The sequence below is a fragment of the Rhipicephalus sanguineus genome, chromosome 2, assembly GCF_013339695.2.
Source record: "Rhipicephalus sanguineus isolate Rsan-2018 chromosome 2, BIME_Rsan_1.4, whole genome shotgun sequence".
NCBI classification, from domain to species: Eukaryota; Metazoa; Arthropoda; class Arachnida; order Ixodida; family Ixodidae; genus Rhipicephalus; species Rhipicephalus sanguineus.
Genome location: NC_051177.1, coordinates 145,137,966 through 145,157,404, shown reverse-complemented (window position 1 = coordinate 145,157,404; position 19,439 = coordinate 145,137,966). Strand labels below are relative to the sequence as shown.

The 19,439-nt window shown below is 49.1% G+C and overlaps 1 protein-coding gene across 2 annotated transcripts in view; it reads left to right on the top strand.

Moving 5' to 3' along the window:
- LOC119383763 (uncharacterized) overlaps positions 1–19,175 on the top strand; it is a 105,407-nt gene extending 86,232 nt beyond the window's left edge. Inside the window, exon 2 of one of the 2 annotated variants that reach the window (XM_037652063.2) lies at positions 14,892–19,175. In XM_037652063.2, the coding sequence (XP_037507991.1) occupies positions 14,892–15,241 (350 nt within the window). In that variant the 3' untranslated portion in view covers positions 15,242–19,175. The remainder of the gene's footprint in view (positions 1–14,891) is intronic. The other variant, XM_049412660.1, reaches the window with a different exon arrangement.
- Positions 19,176–19,439: the final 264 nt, after the last annotated feature.

The following is a 19,439-nucleotide window of genomic DNA, read 5'->3' as shown; positions in this document are numbered from 1 at the left end:
ACACGCTAGATCCATAACGGCGGTGTCTTGTGGCAGCTATGTGGCAGCGGCACACGCATACGTTGCAGCAGATCGTCGTCCACGGTCGTCCTTCGGCGACTGTTTTATCGCGCGCCGACGCGCATGCCAACGCGAAGACAGCGGCGGCCAGACGCGCGATGCGGGCGATGTGGCAGCCTCCGCGTCGTGCACATATATATGCAACGGCCAAGGGCGTTGGCCGCCTCTGCAGGCGCCGAAGCGTTCCTGGACTGGCCGGGACTGGTCCGCCGCCCGGTGCCGCAGAAGGCATCCAACAAAGAACTTTCGCCGCTTAGCACTTGTAATGGGAAAGCCTCGGCTTCGCATGTCCTCCAAGTCGGCCTCGCTGTATTGTTGTTTCGAAAGCGGTGGCAACTGCGCGCGACAGGACGTGGCCAGCGCTGGTTAAAATTATTTAAACAAATTCTGGGGTTTTTTGTGCCACAAGCGCGGCGAGGCACGCCTTAGTAGGTGCATAGGTTGGCAGAAAAATTCGAGCTCACTTAGACCAACTCAAGAAATATATTTTGTGCTCAGGGCTCACACTCAGACTCACTAAAATTTTCTTAAACCGGACTCACTCGCACTCAGACTCTCTGAAGTATTTCCGAACCGGACTTGCTCAGACCCAGTCTCACCAACCTTTTCCTCAACCGGAATCACTCGGACTCAGACTCACTAAAATTTTTCTCAACGCCACTCACTCGGACTCAACGTCACCAAATATTACTTCACCCCGGACTCACTCAGACTCACAGCCCGATCTGAGTGTGAGTGAGCCAACTCATGAGTGAGTTTGCCGACCATTGAGTGGTCGGACTCCGGATTCGTTTTGCCTATTTGTGGGTTTTTTTAACGTGCACTTATATCTGAGTATGTACACGGGTGCATGCCCTTGCATTTCGCCTCCATTGTGGTGCGGCCGCCGTGAACGAGAATCGAACCCGCGTCCTCGAGCTTCAGCAGCGCAACACCTTTAGCCGATAAGTTACCACGGCAGGTGTAAACTTTCTTTCAAGAGGGCTGCACCTGTATATCTAAAACTTTCTCTATGGCAATGTGCTCTTATGGGAGAGCGTTAGCAGAACCTGGAACCTACAAACGTACCTTAAGTCCGTTCTGAAGGCGTGCAGTGGAGCATTGCACACGTAAACAAGCCGCCCTGTTTTCTCAGGCTGAGATAATATGAATTTGCAATCAAAATATTTCCTCTGTCTGGTGACGCGCTCAACAAAAAGAAAATTTACGCCATTTGGGACACCGAGCGCGTCTTCTAACATGCCTAGTAAATAAACCTAAAGTACGTAAACATGAATTTCACTTTCCCCCGTCGTCACACGAATCGACGCAACCGAGGCGCGGAAGAAGCCCATTATCGGGGATTCGGACCCTTCCAAATAACGCTTTTAATACGAGTGTCGCATGGGTGCAGTTTCGATCGCGGTTGGCGTTTTTACTAAAAATGCTGAAGGGAGCCAATCACGGTAAAGAATTTCGATCCCGATTTATGTTCTAAAGTGTCCGTGTGACGCCCGTGTTGGCTAAGAGTTTTCAGCTAACATGTACTACATACTACACTATATTTTCCAAAAAGCGATAATTCAGCCAGGCAGCTAGGCTCTTTTTTGTTGTTTGTTGTTTAACCGATATATGCACGTTTTAACAATACGTGGTTTGTATGTCTGAGGATTCATGTCGCAGAAGGTTTGCAGAATAGTGGTGTCATCGCCAAGAGGCTAGCAGCGTATAGAGACGTGAAACACATCTTGTAACCTTCCGGTCGTCTGAAACTTGAATTAGAAACGTCGGTGCGCCAGGAAGTTCTCAGTAACGAATTGTTAATGAAGTTCGCGGCCTTCAGCTCACATGACGTTTCGGCTGTGGCTTTTCGCTCGCTGTGCTCACCTTGACGTGGGAATGTTGATCTAGTTGTTATACTTTCACACAGCGCGCATTGACCGAAGCTACGTATTCGATTGAACGTGGCATGAATAATGCGCAATTAATTCCACCGCGTTCCGTGCACAACTGAGCTCTCGTATGAGCTTATGGACAAGGCTGCAGAGTTGGCGTGAACACGTTCCGTTGTACTTTCTGCTTATATGGGTATATCAGCCATAACACAGCAAAGTATACAGACATAGAAGTGAACCAGCCAGGCTGCTATGCGCATACACATCGACTAAGCAATGCATGCAAACTTGGAACCATATAAAATACGGACGATTCAGTTCTTCTTGAATTGAGAGATCGAGCCAATGAAGCGAGTTCCTGATTAATTTTCAGCAGCTGCGGTTGTTGCACTAACTCTGGCGTGAAATGAGAGCAGCCACTTTCCACAGTCTTTTGATGTTTTGTTGCCTCATCCCGACACAGTAAGGTTTTGCCGTGCCGCTCGCAATGCAATGGCACGCCTCCGCGGCTTGCTTTACGTAGAGCAGCTAAATTTCGCCGCCTTGTCGGTTGGGCGCTTGACCGTACGTATTCCGCGTGCGCTTACTTTTGCCGAACGCGTCTGGTTTGCCTCTCTTCCTCTGCGGGAAAGCATAAGTGTATTTGGGATGTGGGGGATTCCCATAGGGTCAGTGAAAAACGGGCACGTAAATCACAAAGCATGTCCGTTGCTTGGAAGCTGCTGCCTGTAATGATGCTCAAGGACACGTGTTCCATTGGCGGTCACAGCGGCAGAATTTAGTAATAATTATTGAGGTTTTACGTCCCAAAACCACGATATGATTACGAGGGACGCCGTAGTGGAGGGCTCCGGAAAATTTGACCGTGTGGTGTTCTTGAACGTGCACTGACATCGCACAATACACGGTCCTCTAACATTTTGCCGCCATAGAAATGCGACCGCCGCGGCCGGGATCGAACCCGCGACCTTCGGGTCACTAGCCGAGGGGCAGTATTTCGAATGGGGCGCAGTGCAAGACCACTCATGTACTTGAATTGTGGTCCACGTTGAAGAACCCCACAAGTGGTCAGTGTTAATATCCGATTCTTCAGCTCAATAAACTATGCATTATAACGAGATCTTGGCTTAATTTGGCACGTAATACCCCGGAGTTTCACTTTTGACACTCACCCACATAGTTCTATTCAATATAGAAAATACGTTTTGGGCTGGCACATTTAGTCGATGCGATTTGTTACAATTCACGAGGTTGTCAAGCCCAGCACGCAGCATGCAACCAGATGGAGGGTCGCGAGTACAAAGAGAGAGAGAGAGAATAGAAGGACGCAAACTTCTTGAAATCTTCATTAAGAATACCCGCACGCGTTGATAGTTGCATTTTACGCGCAACACCGCGTCCATATAGGCGACGTGCGTCTCGCTGTAATTGACTTCAGCTCATAGCCGCATTCTACGCGCGACCGTGACGTCCGGCCGTCGGGGCGCCTTAGCAGCCTTAGCGCAAGAGCCCTCCCGCTCCGGAAAAACAATCTTAGTTATTTTCCTTCGACTAAACGAAGGACGTCGAGTGTGCTTGCCTGCGCGCCGCCATAATAACGGCGTGCCTTAGCAGAGCGAGTGGAACGAATGGCGGCTCCGTTGAGTGACGCGCACGCATCTGGTTTAGCGAGTGCCCCCGCGAAGACGAACGTAGGCTCGCCGGCTGTTCTGCAACGGGCACCGCGTGCGTCAAGGCTTCACAATGAACCAAGGCCATCTTCATTCCAGCTGACTTGTATGCGAGTATGTAGTAGACAGCTGCGAATGCTTGTATTAGTTGGGGCAATCATTGCTTCGCGCCTTGGTGTGCTGCGTGCGCACTGGAATGACCGTCTTACTAACGAGTCCTTGACAGTATGTGTATAGTCTCTGCGGTTGGTGATCCTCCCCGGTTTACTTTCCCATATTTCCTCAATTTAACATGCACGTAGCCGTAATGGATCTAGTGATAAGGGCATAGGGGACTTCCGCCGTACGCCGCAGCCTGCGCGCATGGCAATCGATTTTGCATTTCTCTTAATGTGAGCGTCACTGATCGCTTCCATATGGAACCGCTGCGCGTTGACTCAGTGGGGCGTTTAGTGCAATATGTACATGGTGGTGTTCCGCTTCCCGACCACGCAGACCACAGTGATGTGACTTGAAAGAAATACTATAGAATAAAACAAACAAACAAACAAACAAACAAACAAACAAACAAACAAACAAACGCAGCCATTATGATGTGCCATAGAATTCCTTGTGGTGAAAACTAATCTCGAGGTCCCTACAGCAAATCCTTCGACGGCCTCCCTGTTGTTCTGAGCCATGTAAAATCAATTAATCAACCAATTAACAATTTGTCCTTCACTTTGACGAGTCGTTTCTACTAGTCGTCGCTTGCCTCTCTGCGGAGTGCCTCTTCACGGTCGAGCGTCTTGATACTCGTTTTGTCTGTAACCCGATCCTTCAACAACGTCTCGGTGTTGGCGTGTTCGTCTCGATGTCTTGCTGCCTCTATACTCTGGGGCGCGTTGCGCCTTGGAACCGTCGGCGATTTGCGGTGCCTTCATGCCGTATGCAGCGGCCATGCATCATAACAACGAATTGTCTTCTTCCAAAATATGGGACACACTCTCGCTTCTCGTGCGCAAGGTATGTGTAGACAGGCCGTATCTCACCCATGGCTAACTTCTCGGTCGTATCGCACGTCTCCTTCTCCCCCTTCAAGACGCGTAACTCATACACGCTGCTGCTGGCTCATTCATTTATTTCGTTTGCGTCCTACAGCAGCAGTGGGTTAACACATGAAACTATAAACAGCGAAATAGGAAAGAAACAACACATACAGTTGCTATATATGTGTCGTTGGCGGGACTTCCATATGCGTGCCGAGCCACTTCGTCCTTTAAGGATCTCACGTCTTTGTCTCTCTTGTGTGAGATATCGGCCGTGCGCGTGTGAAGAAAGGCTGCTTGTTATACCCCTGTCACACAGGGCAACTTAAGTGCACTTTGAGCGAGTGCACTTCGCCGGTAGTGTCATTTGCACGCTGTCACACAGGAACGCTTAGTGACACTCGCTGCAAAGTACACTTGCCGGCAAGTGCGTTCGCCAAACTCACTTCGCTGCGACGGAGTGTCTATCCTCGGCAGCAGTGGCTTGCAAATAAATACGCTAATGCAAAACGCGACGATCATGGTATTTTTAAACCATCGTTCTCGTTATCAGGAATACTGCCATGTATTCAAACAAATGATACTAAAACAAAAAACCGCGCTACTCTCGCCCTCGGGCAGTTTGTGGTCACGTCCGCTAGGGGTATGCGGGAGCACATGCCGTGCAATGGCCGCGTCCGTCACGTTGTTTACTTCCTTGCACATGTGCAGGTCAGTCATTTTTTGGTCATTTGCAATGGCGTGTGCCACGGGTGCCCCTTCCGCGAAGACAACGTGGTCCGACGCAGAGATGCGGGCGCGCATACGCCTTTGGGAGGAGCAAATGATTGCTGCCAAAACACGCTCCAAACGCCCGCCACCACTACGCGTCCCTTCTGCACCGGAGTCCGCCATTTTTGTTTTCGATTCGTCGTGGATATGATAATGTCTTGTCTCGGATCGCGATGACCAATGACGTTGTGCGGTTGCAATATTTACTTCATTTACGCGCAAAGTTCATTGTAAATTATGTTCATGCCTATAATAAGCAATTAAACTGCGGGCATTGCCAAAAATAACAAATATATGTTGCGCTACTGAACCACCAATTGCCACTGCCATCATTTCCAAAGCACACTTCTCTTTCTCGTGTAGCAGCGCGCCGCCAAAGTGACACTCTGCGAGCGTAAGTGCAGTCGCTCAAAATGACACTAAATTTGCCAGTTTGACCGGGGTATTACACGCGCACGGCTGCCAAAGAGGTTGGAGCCTATCTTTGCTGCACCTGGCAGTGTCCCCCCCGCCAGGGCGCAGCTGTTTCCGCCTCCGAAGGGTTTGCTTGAGCCTCTTTTTTCTTCTTATTTACTCCGTCCCATACATTCTTGTTATCTTTCTTCACTCTGGCTGCCCGTGACCGTGTTCTTCTCCCTTCGCTGCACCGGCCCAATGTCGGGAGCGCGGTCGTGCATGGCCTCCGAGATAAAAGTGCTCGGGCCGTCACGAGGGCCGTGGCTCGGCCAGTATGCTGCCCCGGGAAGCTCCGGCTTTTTGCCCCGAGTTGCGTGGGAACCATTACGGCGGCGAATATTCACGAAGCCACGCCGAGCAGATGCAATGCGTGCCACCAATGGCGTAGCCAGAAATAATTTTCGTGGGTTCTTATGCACCGCCCATAAACAGAGAAACAGGAAAGAGAGCCTCCGTCCGAACACTATATTCTGCTTTAAATAAAGGCGAATGGTTTGTTCGCAGTCCCTCCATTTGTTCAAGTTAGCGCAACGGGATGGCGTCAGGAGGAAGAGGAATAAACGTTTATTGTGCGAAACGGTGTCGCGGTGCTAGTCCCGCGTCTACCCTAGGTGGGAGGTCTCATTCCGGGAACCCTGTGGCCTTCGCTGCCTCCTTGGCTCTGGCGACGAGACGTCGTTGTTGGTCCAGGTCCTCTGAGGCGAGCTTGGCCTCCCAAGTCTCGCGTCACTTACCGTCGCTAATTACTGGGGAAACCAATATTCACCTCGGATGAACAAAAGCAACGATCTCCAAAACAAAACTTTCATACACGCAGCTGCAGCGTTTTCAACATGTGAGTATCAATTGCCGCTTCTCGTTACGTATACAAACCTAAACCAGCACACTAACCGGCTGACAAGCAGAAGCGAACAACTTCGCAAAGTCCCGGAATATGTGACGCACCTCCGTAACTTGCTTAACTGCGCAAGTTTCGTTCCTTGCAGCTTCTATCCTCTTTCTAAATATGGCGCGTCCACATTCTCAATTTGCATTCCTCGTTCTTTCTTTTTTTCCTTACAACGCTTGTTTGGCGCCAGGCGCTCTCTTTCTGTTCAGCTGATCGTTGTCTATACCTGCATTTCGCGCGCCACTTGGCTGGCGTTCGAAGATGAGTCGATAGCCTCAATCGAGTGTCTCAAACTGCTGCTATCTTCGGTTTCCATATATATTGCTACTAGACTTTCGAGGCACTTTGTTCGCTTCTTCCTCAATATTGAAACGTGCTTGTTTGCTTCCTTCCTTGCTTGGTTCTTTGTTTGTTTGCACCGAAACGCCTTGGCCGCATCTCCGGATGCGGTCACTGAGGAGTGTCGAGGAGAAACGCCGATCACTCGACAGATCGGAGATTGCTCCGATTCTCGCTTTCGCCCGCTCCACTCGCTTCGACACGAATGATCTCATCGGCACGAATAATCGCTTCGACGGGCGACCCAGTCTTCTCGGAGTGTATCGAAACTTCCGGTGTGTTCGGAGAACGACAACTCATATACTTGGCGTGACCACGTCCGTGGAAAGAAGAGGCACGACAGCCGCAGGCGAACACCAAGCCGTTTGCATGTGATCGCTCAAGTGCGTGGATACCCGTTACCACAACTTGCTTTCCCATTGCGTATGTTGTCTCACCGCGATATCGTTTCGGCCGCGGTCGCACGAAGGGTCTTGCGTCTGGCGGATTCCCTTCCGACCTAATTGCTCCCGTTTTACTCGGCTTGCGTAAGTATACACTGACGCAACCGGACGAGCCTGCCGTGCTGCTGATTAAGAAATCAGGTTACGCAAGCCACTTGCGTTATTACTACTGTGTGCATAAGCGCCGGCCTACTGACCCGTCTTTGACACTGCGTAAGCTGAAACGAGGTGGCGATGTTGGCGGGTTGGTATAACGATCAACTAGCCGGCGCATCTAGGAAATAAGGACGAAGGATTGATAATGCCAGCTCGCTTAGCGGCCAAGGTGTTTCGCTGAGCTCGAGGGCGCGGGTTCGACTCCTATAGCCGCGCGGCCGCGGCACTTCGGCTTGGTGGGGCGAAACGACGCGAAGTTTGTGAAGCGCCCAAGTAACAGCATTGTTAAAGAAGACAGGAAAGAGGCCCATCTTTCCTGTGTTCTTATTTTCACGACGTTGTTACTTGGCGCTACAACCTGAATTTGCCATGACCTCCCAACATAGCCCGCACTGACACCCTTGTTCAGTAAAAACACATGCGCGGAAGTTAGATTTAGGAGCACGTTAAAGGACTTTACCCGAGTGGTCGGAAATTAAACCGGCGTCCCCCACACTGCGGCGTGCTCCGTAATCATATCGAGGGTTCGGAACGTAAGACCGCATAATTTAATTAAACTTTAATGTGGATAATGGCAACGCCGCACGTGTTGTTTTTTTCCCTCTCTGTCGTTGTTTTGTTGGCACTGTTCTGGAAGTTTTATAAGCGAACCTTGCAGTGAAATTATACCCACGCACACACACTTCTCCAAAATATAGAAAGAAAAGAAAAACCGCAGATAGGCTGCGTTGCTGGCTCTTCTTCTTGGGCTTATATTTCCTACCAGTTGTGCTGCCGCTCGCTTGCAGTACTTTTGTGGAACTAATCTTAATTAAAAGCTTCGATGTCTGACGTTAAAAGAATTCCAAGTGGTCGAAATTGATCCGCAGTCCTCTACACCATACCGCCTTATCATACCGTGGTTTTGGCACGTAACACCGCAGTAATTAGTTAAATTAAGCTTCGATGTCATACAGGACTGCGCTGAATTGCCTAAAAAAGGAAAAAAAAAACATGACGATGACAACAGAAGACAAAACACGGCACTGAACGATCGAGTTTTATTGCGTTTAGACGCCGATGTCACGCACGAGGTACAATCAGTGCAATGTAACAAATATAAGTGAGAGATATCACCGTAAACAGGGCTGTGTCACGGCACTGGATAGGTACACAATTTCGTACAGCGGCGTAACGATAGCATTGGCACGCGGACACTATTTTCAGCCGAATTTATGGACGATAAATACCGCAATTACAAAGCCTTTGTGACATGGCGTACAAGGTCATATATATCGTGTCCAGTGTTTGTTTGTACCATAGCAGCTGTTTGTACTTCCATCGTTATATCGACGTCTAAACGCAATAAAACTTTTGTTTGGTTAGTCAGCACCGTGTTTGTTTCGTCTCGTCGTCGTCCTATTTTTTGAGTGCGTGTAAGTTTGCGGAAGAACATTTGGATGATCCGAATATATTTGCGAGAATCCGTCCTAAAAAGTACTTTTAAGAGAAAAAAATTCTGAAATCAGTGACGTTACCTTGATTCGCTTGTGCCACGGATAACGTTCGGAATGTCATTTAAAAAAAAAAGGGGGGGGGGGGATTTCAGACCTTCTTACTTGTTTTGCTAGTAATCAGCCGTTTTTCGCCGAATTAACAGAAAAAGTTTTCAAACCTAATGATATAACTCTTTGACGAATGGCTACACCACTACGACTACAATGAAACGCTGAGTTCCGACGAATAATAAAAAGAAAGCCAATAAGGATATTTTAGCTTCGGCTGCACATTTACGAAAAACAAACAAACCGCCGCGCGTATAAAACATGGCCGAAGCTTTTCCAGCCGCCAGATTCGTGCATGCGTTGCGGGAATAAACGAGCGGTGAAAAACAGGAAAACATCCGCGTGCTCTTTTGTAGGGCGGAAGGGATGAGGGGTGCGTCGGAGAAGAAAGAAAGAAGCTACCGAAACTGCATGCAAACTCGGTCGCAGTTGAGTAGCTCGATCACTGCCGCTCGCTCACTTCATCGTGTTCTTCCCATCGCGCAGTGGCCCCTGGACGGGGTCCGAAATGAAAGAAATGTCTGTCTCTATATCTCTCTCGTTTGTGCAGCGTGCAACAAACAACGCGTGGCCGGAAAATTGCGCCTCTGCATGGAAGCGACGTGATGGGGAGAAAGAGCTGTCTTCGAATTGCGGCAAAGCAAAACCGTGCGAGCGGGCACGATCTCTACTCATAATTGAACGAAAAAAAAAGAAAAAGAAAATCAGAAGTACCGCGAAAATATGGAAAAGCCCAGACATCGCGGCGGGAAACGATTAAGGAAAATCTCACCTCGTGCGCACGCGAACATGGTCGCCGCGTGCGATGAACTGTTTCGGAGAGGAATTTTGTGTACCTGCTTTATTTCTTGTATTGCCACTCGAACGGCTGAGATAAGAAAGAAAGAAAGAAAGAAAGAAAGAAAGAAAGAAAGAAAGAAAGCCGTCCGCTGATGAGGTGGTTCTCGCAAACATGAATACAGCGGGAAAGCCAGGTCTCCGTTGGCGTTCGTTTCACAATCAGAAAGAAGCCTGAGGTAATGCGCACCTATTTATGACGTTTTACGCTGGTCCGCTTGACAGGCATGTCCATGAGAGAGCGAAATCATTTCGAAGGTTGTGTCGACTCTGGTCGCTCGATCGTAATTCATTCGTTTCCACTTAAAGTGTCCGTAGGCATTGCATGAAGGGGAAAAAGCCGACGAAAAGGGGGGGGGGGGGAGGTGATACGCAGGTAGTGCAGAGACGAGCTGTGCTCCGATTAAACTACAACCCTTCTTAAAGAAAATGATGTCATTGATTCGAGCGGAGAGCGCACTGTAACCAGTGCTAGCGCTGCCAAACCATGGTGCTACCTCACGCTATTGTACCATTGATTGTGTTGAGTTTGCCAACGGCTTGTTTTGAGGACCCGTTTGCTGCTGTATTATCGCTGCGAATATTACGCCCCCGCTGTGGCTACCCCGATAGTAAGAGTTGTAGTTAAGTTATTGCTTGGCCGTTCATATATATATATATATATATATATACGACTACGCACCGGTATGCGTTGCTGTTACTGTGCACTCACTAGCCACGCGTAAAGACGCAGGGAAGAAAGAGAACTCGCATAATTCTTCGTCGTCTTCTCGGAAGTAAGTTGCGTTAAGGACGAGGCGTCGGCGAGGCCTGTAAAACCGCTTAAAAAGATAAAGGGGTCGGGCTTCCGGGTGTTATACGTCTTCACCAACAACGAAAATATAGATAAATAGTTAAATATGCAAAAGAATGGGACACGCTGAGACGGAAAAGCTAATTCGTGCGGAGCGCCCGCTGTCCGTCCACGGCTGTACTAAATGCGTTTCGGTCATGTGACCACTGGGCAATATATACTGATCTCGACATACAATATATATATATATATATATATATATATTGTATGTCGAGATCAGTATATATTGCCCAGTGGTCACATGACCGAAACGCATTTAGTACAGCCGTGGACGGACAGCGGGCGCTCCGCACGAATTAGCTTTTCCGTCTCAGCGTGTCCCATTCTTTTGCATATTTAACTATTTATCTATATTTTCGTTGTTGGTGAAGACGTATAACACCCGGAAGCCCGACCCCTTTATCTTTTTGAGCGGTTTTACAGGCCTCGCCGACGCCTCGTCCTTAACGCAACTTACTTCCGAGAAGACGACGAAGAATTATGCGAGTTCTCTTTCTTCCCTGCGTCTTTACGCGTGGCTAGTGAGTGCACAGTAACAGCAACGCATACCGGTGCGTAGTCGTTTTTTTCTTTTTCTCCTAGAGGTTTGCTGTTGCTTCTTTGCGGCATCGAGGCCCTCGCTGATAAGCGGTATACGCGCAGTACCGTCATAAACCACGTGCGCCGAGGAGCGCGACTCGCGGTCTCGCGAGCAATCTCACCGGAAGCGACTGGGCGCATTACCCGCTCGTTTATGCGCGAGCCGTATACCCTCGCTATTGTGCGTGCTTGCGTGCCGAGCCGAAAGAAAAATGTGGATTTGCCTTGTCCATGTGGAAGACGCCCCACTTTGAGAGCCTCTTATCGGAGAGAGATTCACTTCGCAAAAGTGGTGCTGGGCGTTGGCGTCCCACTGTGATACAGTGCGTCTCTGTTTTCTTTCTTTCTTTCTCATTATCTGCATGTATAACACAAAAATAAAGTGAGCAAGAGATAAGGACGGGGACGTAAGGGGATGCTTTATTTTTACTGAAACTAGGCTTCGACCCAGATGGCTGGGATACAATGTGCGGAAGCAACACTGAAATATGTATACAACGAAGGGCTTGTCGCCATTTTTTGAGATCGGCACGGAATGGGCTCGGAAAGAGGAGAACGGTGTTGCAGGTGTACTCCGCTTGAGCACAGTGCGTTGTTCGAGTTAATATGTTAATCAGCCCCGCCGAATGCGCCGAGACGTTTTGCTTACACGTAACAACCGCTCTGAATTGGAACGTGTCAATTGAACGTGCCTTGCGAGCGGATGAGTAGGACGTTCTTTTTAACTGTAGCGGACCGTGAAGAGAAAGAAATGTGTTCCGGCCTGCTACCTTTGTTGTTGCGGCTCCGCTTGTTGGCGTGTAGTGTAGGATAGTCTACGTTAACCTCTTGTTTGAATATCTCCTCGTAGCAACTTGATGGAGGTGCTCGTCTGATGCGACTAAATTACTGCGAGAGCTTTTAGTTAGCCTGGTTTTCGTTTGGTTTGTCATGATAGTCATAGATAGCTTGGCCGGTAAAGATGTTGGCGTGATTTTTATGCTAGGATACTTCCGCTATATCTCGCTGATACTCGCATGCGATCTCTGACAGCTCTGTGCGAAAGAGGGCGCCTGAAAGGTTTGCCCAATTCGAAAAAGAAAAAAGAAACTGTCTGGTTCCGCGTAAGTCGATAACTCGATTTTTATTCACTTCCACATAGCGTTGAGCGCATTCTTAGACCAGTGTCTTTTGAAGTCTCGTTTCCTTTTTTAAAATTTGTTTATACTTTATTTTCTTTCGTCTTTCCCGGCCTACCGTGCGGTGCGCGCCTTATATTGTACGGTGTGGAGAATCGCCTCCCATTGGCGTCACCGCCGCTTTTGAAGTGTTCCGACCTCTGCACACTGAGAGAAGAGTCCCTCGTGGAATTCGCGCGGTTTCCTGAAGCACGCAGGCGTGATCTATACCCTGCTGCGGTTGCGCGTTGAACAAGACACAACATTCAGGAAGCGAACGCGATTTTTTAAAGAGGAATCTTTTCAGAGCTCCGGGCCTAAGTGTCTCTGCGTCTGTGTGTGGTGGGGGGGGGATGTGTGATGGGGGAGAGGGGTGCACACAGCCCGTGGGCCCCTTTCCTGATGGCACACATACTCAGAGCTGCGTCGTCGACTGTTCCTTGTCCTGCGGCGCGTTCTTTTTTTATCCGTTCGCGGATTCTTCCCGAAGATGCAAAGCGGCATTGGCGCAGCGGGCGCGTCCTTTTTTTCCAAACCGCGGAGAGCTGATCGGCCAGGCGTGTCCGACGAAAACGCGCGCACCACACTGCAGGGGCCGCGCGCGCTTTCGGCTTGTGAATGCATATACTAGATGTACACGCTGCTGGTCAGCTTGGCGAGCAATCTGACAGGGTCTGCGCATTCTCGTGGCACTTGTGCGCGCAGTCGACCAAAGACGAGCCGAGCCGTCTTTTTCTTTGTTGCCCGTGACCGCGGTGCTTGCCTCTGCCGCCCGCTAGCGTGACGATACGGCGCGCTCTGCGTATACTTGCTCCGACGCTGTAGCTGCTAAAGAAGTCCTGCATAAACACACGCTCACCGCGAAGCAGCCGCAGCCGCGGAGGTGAGTGTGCCGGCTCGTGCAATACAGAAGCCTAAAAATAAAGCGTCGAGGACTCGGTGGCGCCTTTTGTTCCGAGCAAATTTCGGTGGCGTCGCTTCGGGACACGCCGCGTACCTTCCCGTACTTCGCTATTTATTTTTTTTCCCCTTCCCATTGTTTTTAACTCCTTCGCGGTCTTGCGGCCACGGGACGCACGGAGATTCACTGGCGCGTGAAAAGCTAGTCGTTCAGTATAGTTCCTGGTTCGTCAGCGTTTAAAAGTGGCCTTAGTTTCGAGTTTGATTTTGCAGTTACCATACGAAGCGAAGGTTTACAGTATGCTGCTCACGTTAGAATATAGATTGTCTTGGGGTCTGGAATGACCCCTTTGCGCTGTGCATTTAGACTACGCGTGTCGACCAGTGATTATACGTGTCGACCATGCGGGTAACACAGGTGCCTACTATACACTCCGGCTTTAGGTTCCTATAGGTTTGAGGACCATGAGACTTCAGACCGTGAAGTACACCTGGAGTCCCTCGGCCTCCGCAAGCGAAGCAAAGAGACATACGCTTTGTCGGGGCTATGTGAGCAATTGTAGAATGCCCCATTGTTTCGGAGGCGAGAATGCGACAGCAAGTGAAATGCTTGTACCATTTCGAGTGTCGTAGCGTGCAGGTCACATGTAATATAGAAATGTATTATATATAGATACATTTCTATATTAGCGTAAATTAGCGAGAAGTGAACGACAGTTGGGAAGTGGGATTTCCTTTAGTTATTTCTGCACTCATTTCCTTTGCGCTGTGGGCGTCGTTTTGTTGCAGTACCTTGGAGTATTGACCAATGAAAGAGTTTGCTGATCACATTGAGATGTGATAGTTCATGTTCTCTGCAGTGAGCGCATCACGGCCATTAAGTACAGTCCTCGCAACGAAGGTCGACATACCAAAGCTCGATGGGCTCTCGTGTTCTCTCTTTGTCGTCCTCACCGGTCGAGGTGGCTTTCAGGAGTTTCTCAATTGTCTTCGCAGTATTTTGATACTCATCATGACCTTTATTTCCATGGGGGTGAATTGCAAAAAACACCCCGTGCACTAATTTAGCTAAACGTCAATAACCGCAGGGGCTCGAAATTATTCTGGAGCCCCTCACTACGGCTTGCCTCATAATCATATCGTGGTTTTGGCACGCGATACGCCGTATTAATTAGATAAATAATTAGATAAAAATTAGAAAATAAGATAAAAAAAAAGAGAACGTGTTATTCCAAAAGGCTCATTATTTAGAATCTTATAAGTGATATTCCACTGTAGTCTCTGTTGTTCTCGGAGATGACAATGTCCGTTTCTCTTTTTCTCTTGCTGACGCAGGCGTGACTGTTGGACAGCAGGCGTCGTCGTCGGCCCTGGCGTTGAACGGCGCGTCCCGGTCTCGCCTTTTCTCGCGCGACCGGCTCAACACGACCGACTACATGCACACCCTGGCGACGCTGGACCGGCGGCTGGCCATGGACGAGATCCTGGAGAAGCGGCGACGCGCCGTCTTCCTGCAGCAGATCCGCTGCCACGCGCCGGGAGACGAGGACGACGTCTTCCTCGAGGAAGGACTCTTCTGCCCCGAACCTGCGACCTCGACCAGCAGCAGCAGGCACACGCCTAACAACGTGGACGACACGGCGTCCACCAGTCGCATGCAGCACGGCGCCACCTCCCTCCTCTAGGGGGCGGGGCCGCTGCGACACAACTCCGCGCGCCGACGTTCCATGTTTCGTTTCTTTCGAACCATTTTTAAAAATCCTTTTGTAAGAAACCGTTGTCAACGTTACAGAAGCGCATGAGCTGTGCAGTGAATGTACATTGGAAACCATATGTTGGTTATCCATCGCAACATTTAAGCGCACTAAAGACGTTTTACGCAGTCCTTTGCAAGGACCAAAAGGAACGACACAGAAACACGGCGCTGTTCCCGTGTCGCTTCTTCCTGTGCGTCTTTTGTGCGCTAACCGTTGCTGTGGATGTACGATTAATCACGTCCTCACCCTTAACGCGAACGAGGCTGTCAGGCTTTGCGAAGCGAGCCGTCCCTCCAAGACCCACGTGGGGCCTGTCGTTTTCTGCGATCTACGTGGCCGACGGTCCCACGGAGTTCTGTAGGCACCGTTCGTCGCAGCACGGAAAGTAGAGATATGTGCCCGCGAAAGACGCCTCGTTCGGGTCAAGGGTCAGGTCGACTGTCGCATGGGTCCAGAGCACAACTTACGCTGAATATTTCGACCGAAAGGCACTTGGAATGGCGTGTTGATGGAGTGTTTTGTCAAACTAAACTAAACGTAACACTCTCGTCTTCGTCATCGCTTCAGAATTGTTTCGTCGGTAATAATCCAGCCTCATAGCGACGCGACTACGTTGTCCTTGCGGCCTTTTGTTGACTGCGTGGCGGGATCTGTTCTCCACGCCTTTCACCAGCCTAGAGCGGCACCGTCTGCGGGGTGACACTGCGGTCACAACTGAACACTGTAAACGATTCCATACTAGATCTAATGCTTAACTGTGGCTATGTTACCTGCCGCAAACTTGTCAGTGGAAGTGTCAACACGCTTGCATTCACTTGACTAGCGTAGTGGTTGTGTTCTGGATCAGCGTAGTTTGTTACAGAAGCACAAAAACAGCCCGAGGTCGGTCTCTTCGATTTTGGCGGATGGCGTGAGCTGTGTAAGCTCCCTCAAGGGGAGAGTGCGCAGTGTGTTTAGCCAGGAACTGTGTAAAGATGCGTGTTTGTGACTTTGTCTTGTTATCGAGCGCTGGTGAAGGGATTGTGCGAAGACGTAAGGAGGTCGTAACGCTCGTTCCATGAAGCGCTCGGCATTAAGCGGTCAGCAGCCGCAGTGTGTCACGACGTCGTATGCTAACGCTACAAACTGCGATGACCGATACACACGATGACCGCGGAGTCGAAGGGACCGGTAAGCGCTGTAGATTACCAAGCAGAGGCATTGGAAGACGCATTGTGAGTACATAGGTCAGCTCGGAACGATCACGTGGCCAACTATGGCGAGTCTGTTGGAGGCGTGCAGAGCGTTCCGAGCCGATCGCTGTACTTGAATAAACGCCTTATTCCATGTCCTCCTGCGCATTTTTTTTTTCTTTCACATCGACGTTTACAAAGGACAGAATTGTACAAAACTTGGTATAAGTACGGTGAAGTCGCCGAATCTCCGCGTAATGCTGCGAACCCGTTCTTCGCACCACATTTTTTTTCTTTTGTCAGCGTACACACGTTGTTGAACAATTAGAGTGCTATCATCAATCTTTAATGCGAGATGCTACGGATAATCGGGCGCCACTGCATCTACCGCGAGCCATCGATCGCTTTCCAAGCTCACCGTTGCTTTCCGCAAAAGACATCTACAGCTAACGATGTTAACGTTACGATCGCGGTACAAGAAACGAAACCCTAGTGAAAACCGTAATACCGACAATGCGAAAGGTTTGCTTGCACACTGTCCATGCTTCGACCGACAACCTTTTTTTTTTTTTTCGCCCTTGTGAAATGATAGGCAATGCGGATGTATCCTGGATGAATACCGGCCGACAGGGTAGAAACGGTTCTTGATGTACGTAAGCCAACGCGAGAACTCAAAATTTTAGTGCTTATTTTTACGGGATGAAAGTGGGGAGTTGTAAAATTGTAAAATTTCTGTCTGGCGTGCCGAACGGCAGTGCTGTCTTCCCACGCACCTTGTAACCCCCCCCCCCCCTCGCACACACACACACACACACATGATATACCGACGTACCAACGTTTCCTTGCGGGCGCTTTAATAGCCAAATGAACGCTCATACCCTTGCGTATTGTTCGATGTACGTCATGTTTAGCGCCGAACCAGTAAGTTAAGTCTTCTTCAGCCACGCACCAATCCTTCAAAGAGCGCGCCGCTCACGGACCGACTCGTCAGGTCGCGCCATCTGGTGAAGGAGAGTCGAGTAACCGCCGCCTTTCCACAAATTTGAATTTGTTTCTTGCAATCAGAAGAGATGAGATAACTCTGACGCTGCTTGTCGCGTTAAAGCTACTGTTGTTTAGTTTATTACCTGGGACGTGCACCTGTCGTCTTTAGCGTCGTTGCTTAGCTTTGTGTTTCGTCACTGAAGATAGCGGTAGCCTTGAAGAGGCATCTATCTATCTATGCGAGGTTCCACACCACAGATGGCTTTTCTTTTCTTCGCTCGCTAGGCATTTACCTTTGACCCGTGCACAATGACTGCACCTGAATTCAGACCAGTCTTGTTCCGTGATCTTGACATACGTGCAGTACACTGATTTACTGCCTATGCCGTCCGAATGTTTTGCAGATCGGATAGGACTCTTCCACGTAGAGCGCCTTGCACAGTGAACCTTTTTTTGGTCTCGCTGTCTTAGCGTAGGCATGCGACTGGCTTCCTTCCCATAGTCACACACACACATACATCGTATAATGTATGTCGGTTTTACAAGTTAAACCGGATACTGATATGCTCATTCGGGCCATGTGCCAAAATTGTCAACGGCGTGACAGTAACCAATAAACACCGGCCTGCTTGCGTGGTTCTAAGTAGGTTGGGGGGTTAGACTACTCGAAAGTGCCTGATCGTTGTCACGGTGCTTTCAGGAAGGAGTGAAAGCTGAAATGGGTCGTGTGTTCATGATTGATATTCACCCGTGAGGTCAACATTTTCGCCGGCCTTGCTGCGCGGGCAGTCGGCATCTCTTCTTAGTTTGTAAAGTACGAATAGTGCATTTTTTTTCTGTTTTTGCATCCGCAAAGAGACCTAAAACGTAAATTGTACAATGTGAAGCCTTATAGAGTTATGTTATCTGGAAGTGTTGTAGGAGTTTTGTTAGGCGTGAACACATCAGATTCTGTGGCAACGTTAAACAGCTATTTTGGACATGTCATGAATTTAGTTTGAAGCATACATCCGTAGACGCGTCGACCTTTTATGCCTGAAGTGTTACTACAAATTGGCGATGCATGCCGTTCTGTCGGGTATTGACGCACCAATTTGTTGTAACGCTGATCATGTGTACTATGGACCATAAACAAAATGTTCACAATTGACTCGGAAGACGGCTGTTTCTTTTTGACGGCAGCTACAGAGAACTCAGTTTCCTCCATCGCTTATTGTTGTTATTATTTTTACTACTTTCTATTAGGATTCTGTACTTGACCGCCTCCGGTGTTTCTGCAGTTGCCAAGTTTGTGATTGGCACGTTTAGTAAAGGTGTACATTTTTTCGATCTTTCTTGAATGCGCAGTAAAACACACTTGTCACGCATGAAAACGTGAAAGGAAGGAAATGTAGCGAAAACGGCTCTACTTATTGACCGTCGATGTAAATTTGCAAATGTGTTTGCGTGTGTCTCGCTCATGAGCGTCTGGCCAATTTTTTTCTACACTGCAATCATTGACTGAGAGACACCGCAGCAACGCCAATGCGAAGAAATGCTTTAAAAAACTTAAGTCGTTGTTGCCACACTGTCGTGGCCCAAACATGAAATGTGTGGAAGACTCTGACGAGTGCTGTGTGCGACGAAATCGCGCTGCGCTCAGCATTGTCTATGCGCGGTCTGCCAATCAGATGGAATCTATTTTTGGTAAATAAAACGTGAGAAAACAGCTTCAAGAAAATTGAATGGCTCCTGTCTTTCTTTCTCATCCTTTATAAGTTGGCTGTTGACTTCAGGATTTCCATAGTGACTCTTGTATCTGCTGCGAATGCCGCATGTTGTAGAGCAATACCGCTGTTTCGGTAACTTGAACGCCAACTGCAAAGAAGGATGTCACTGGCTAAAGTTCGTTCTTAGAAGCGGTATGGTAGCGTTATTGTTAGCAAGCCTTCAAACAGCAGCGAAGCAGAGCACACGGTGGTTCTTTATGA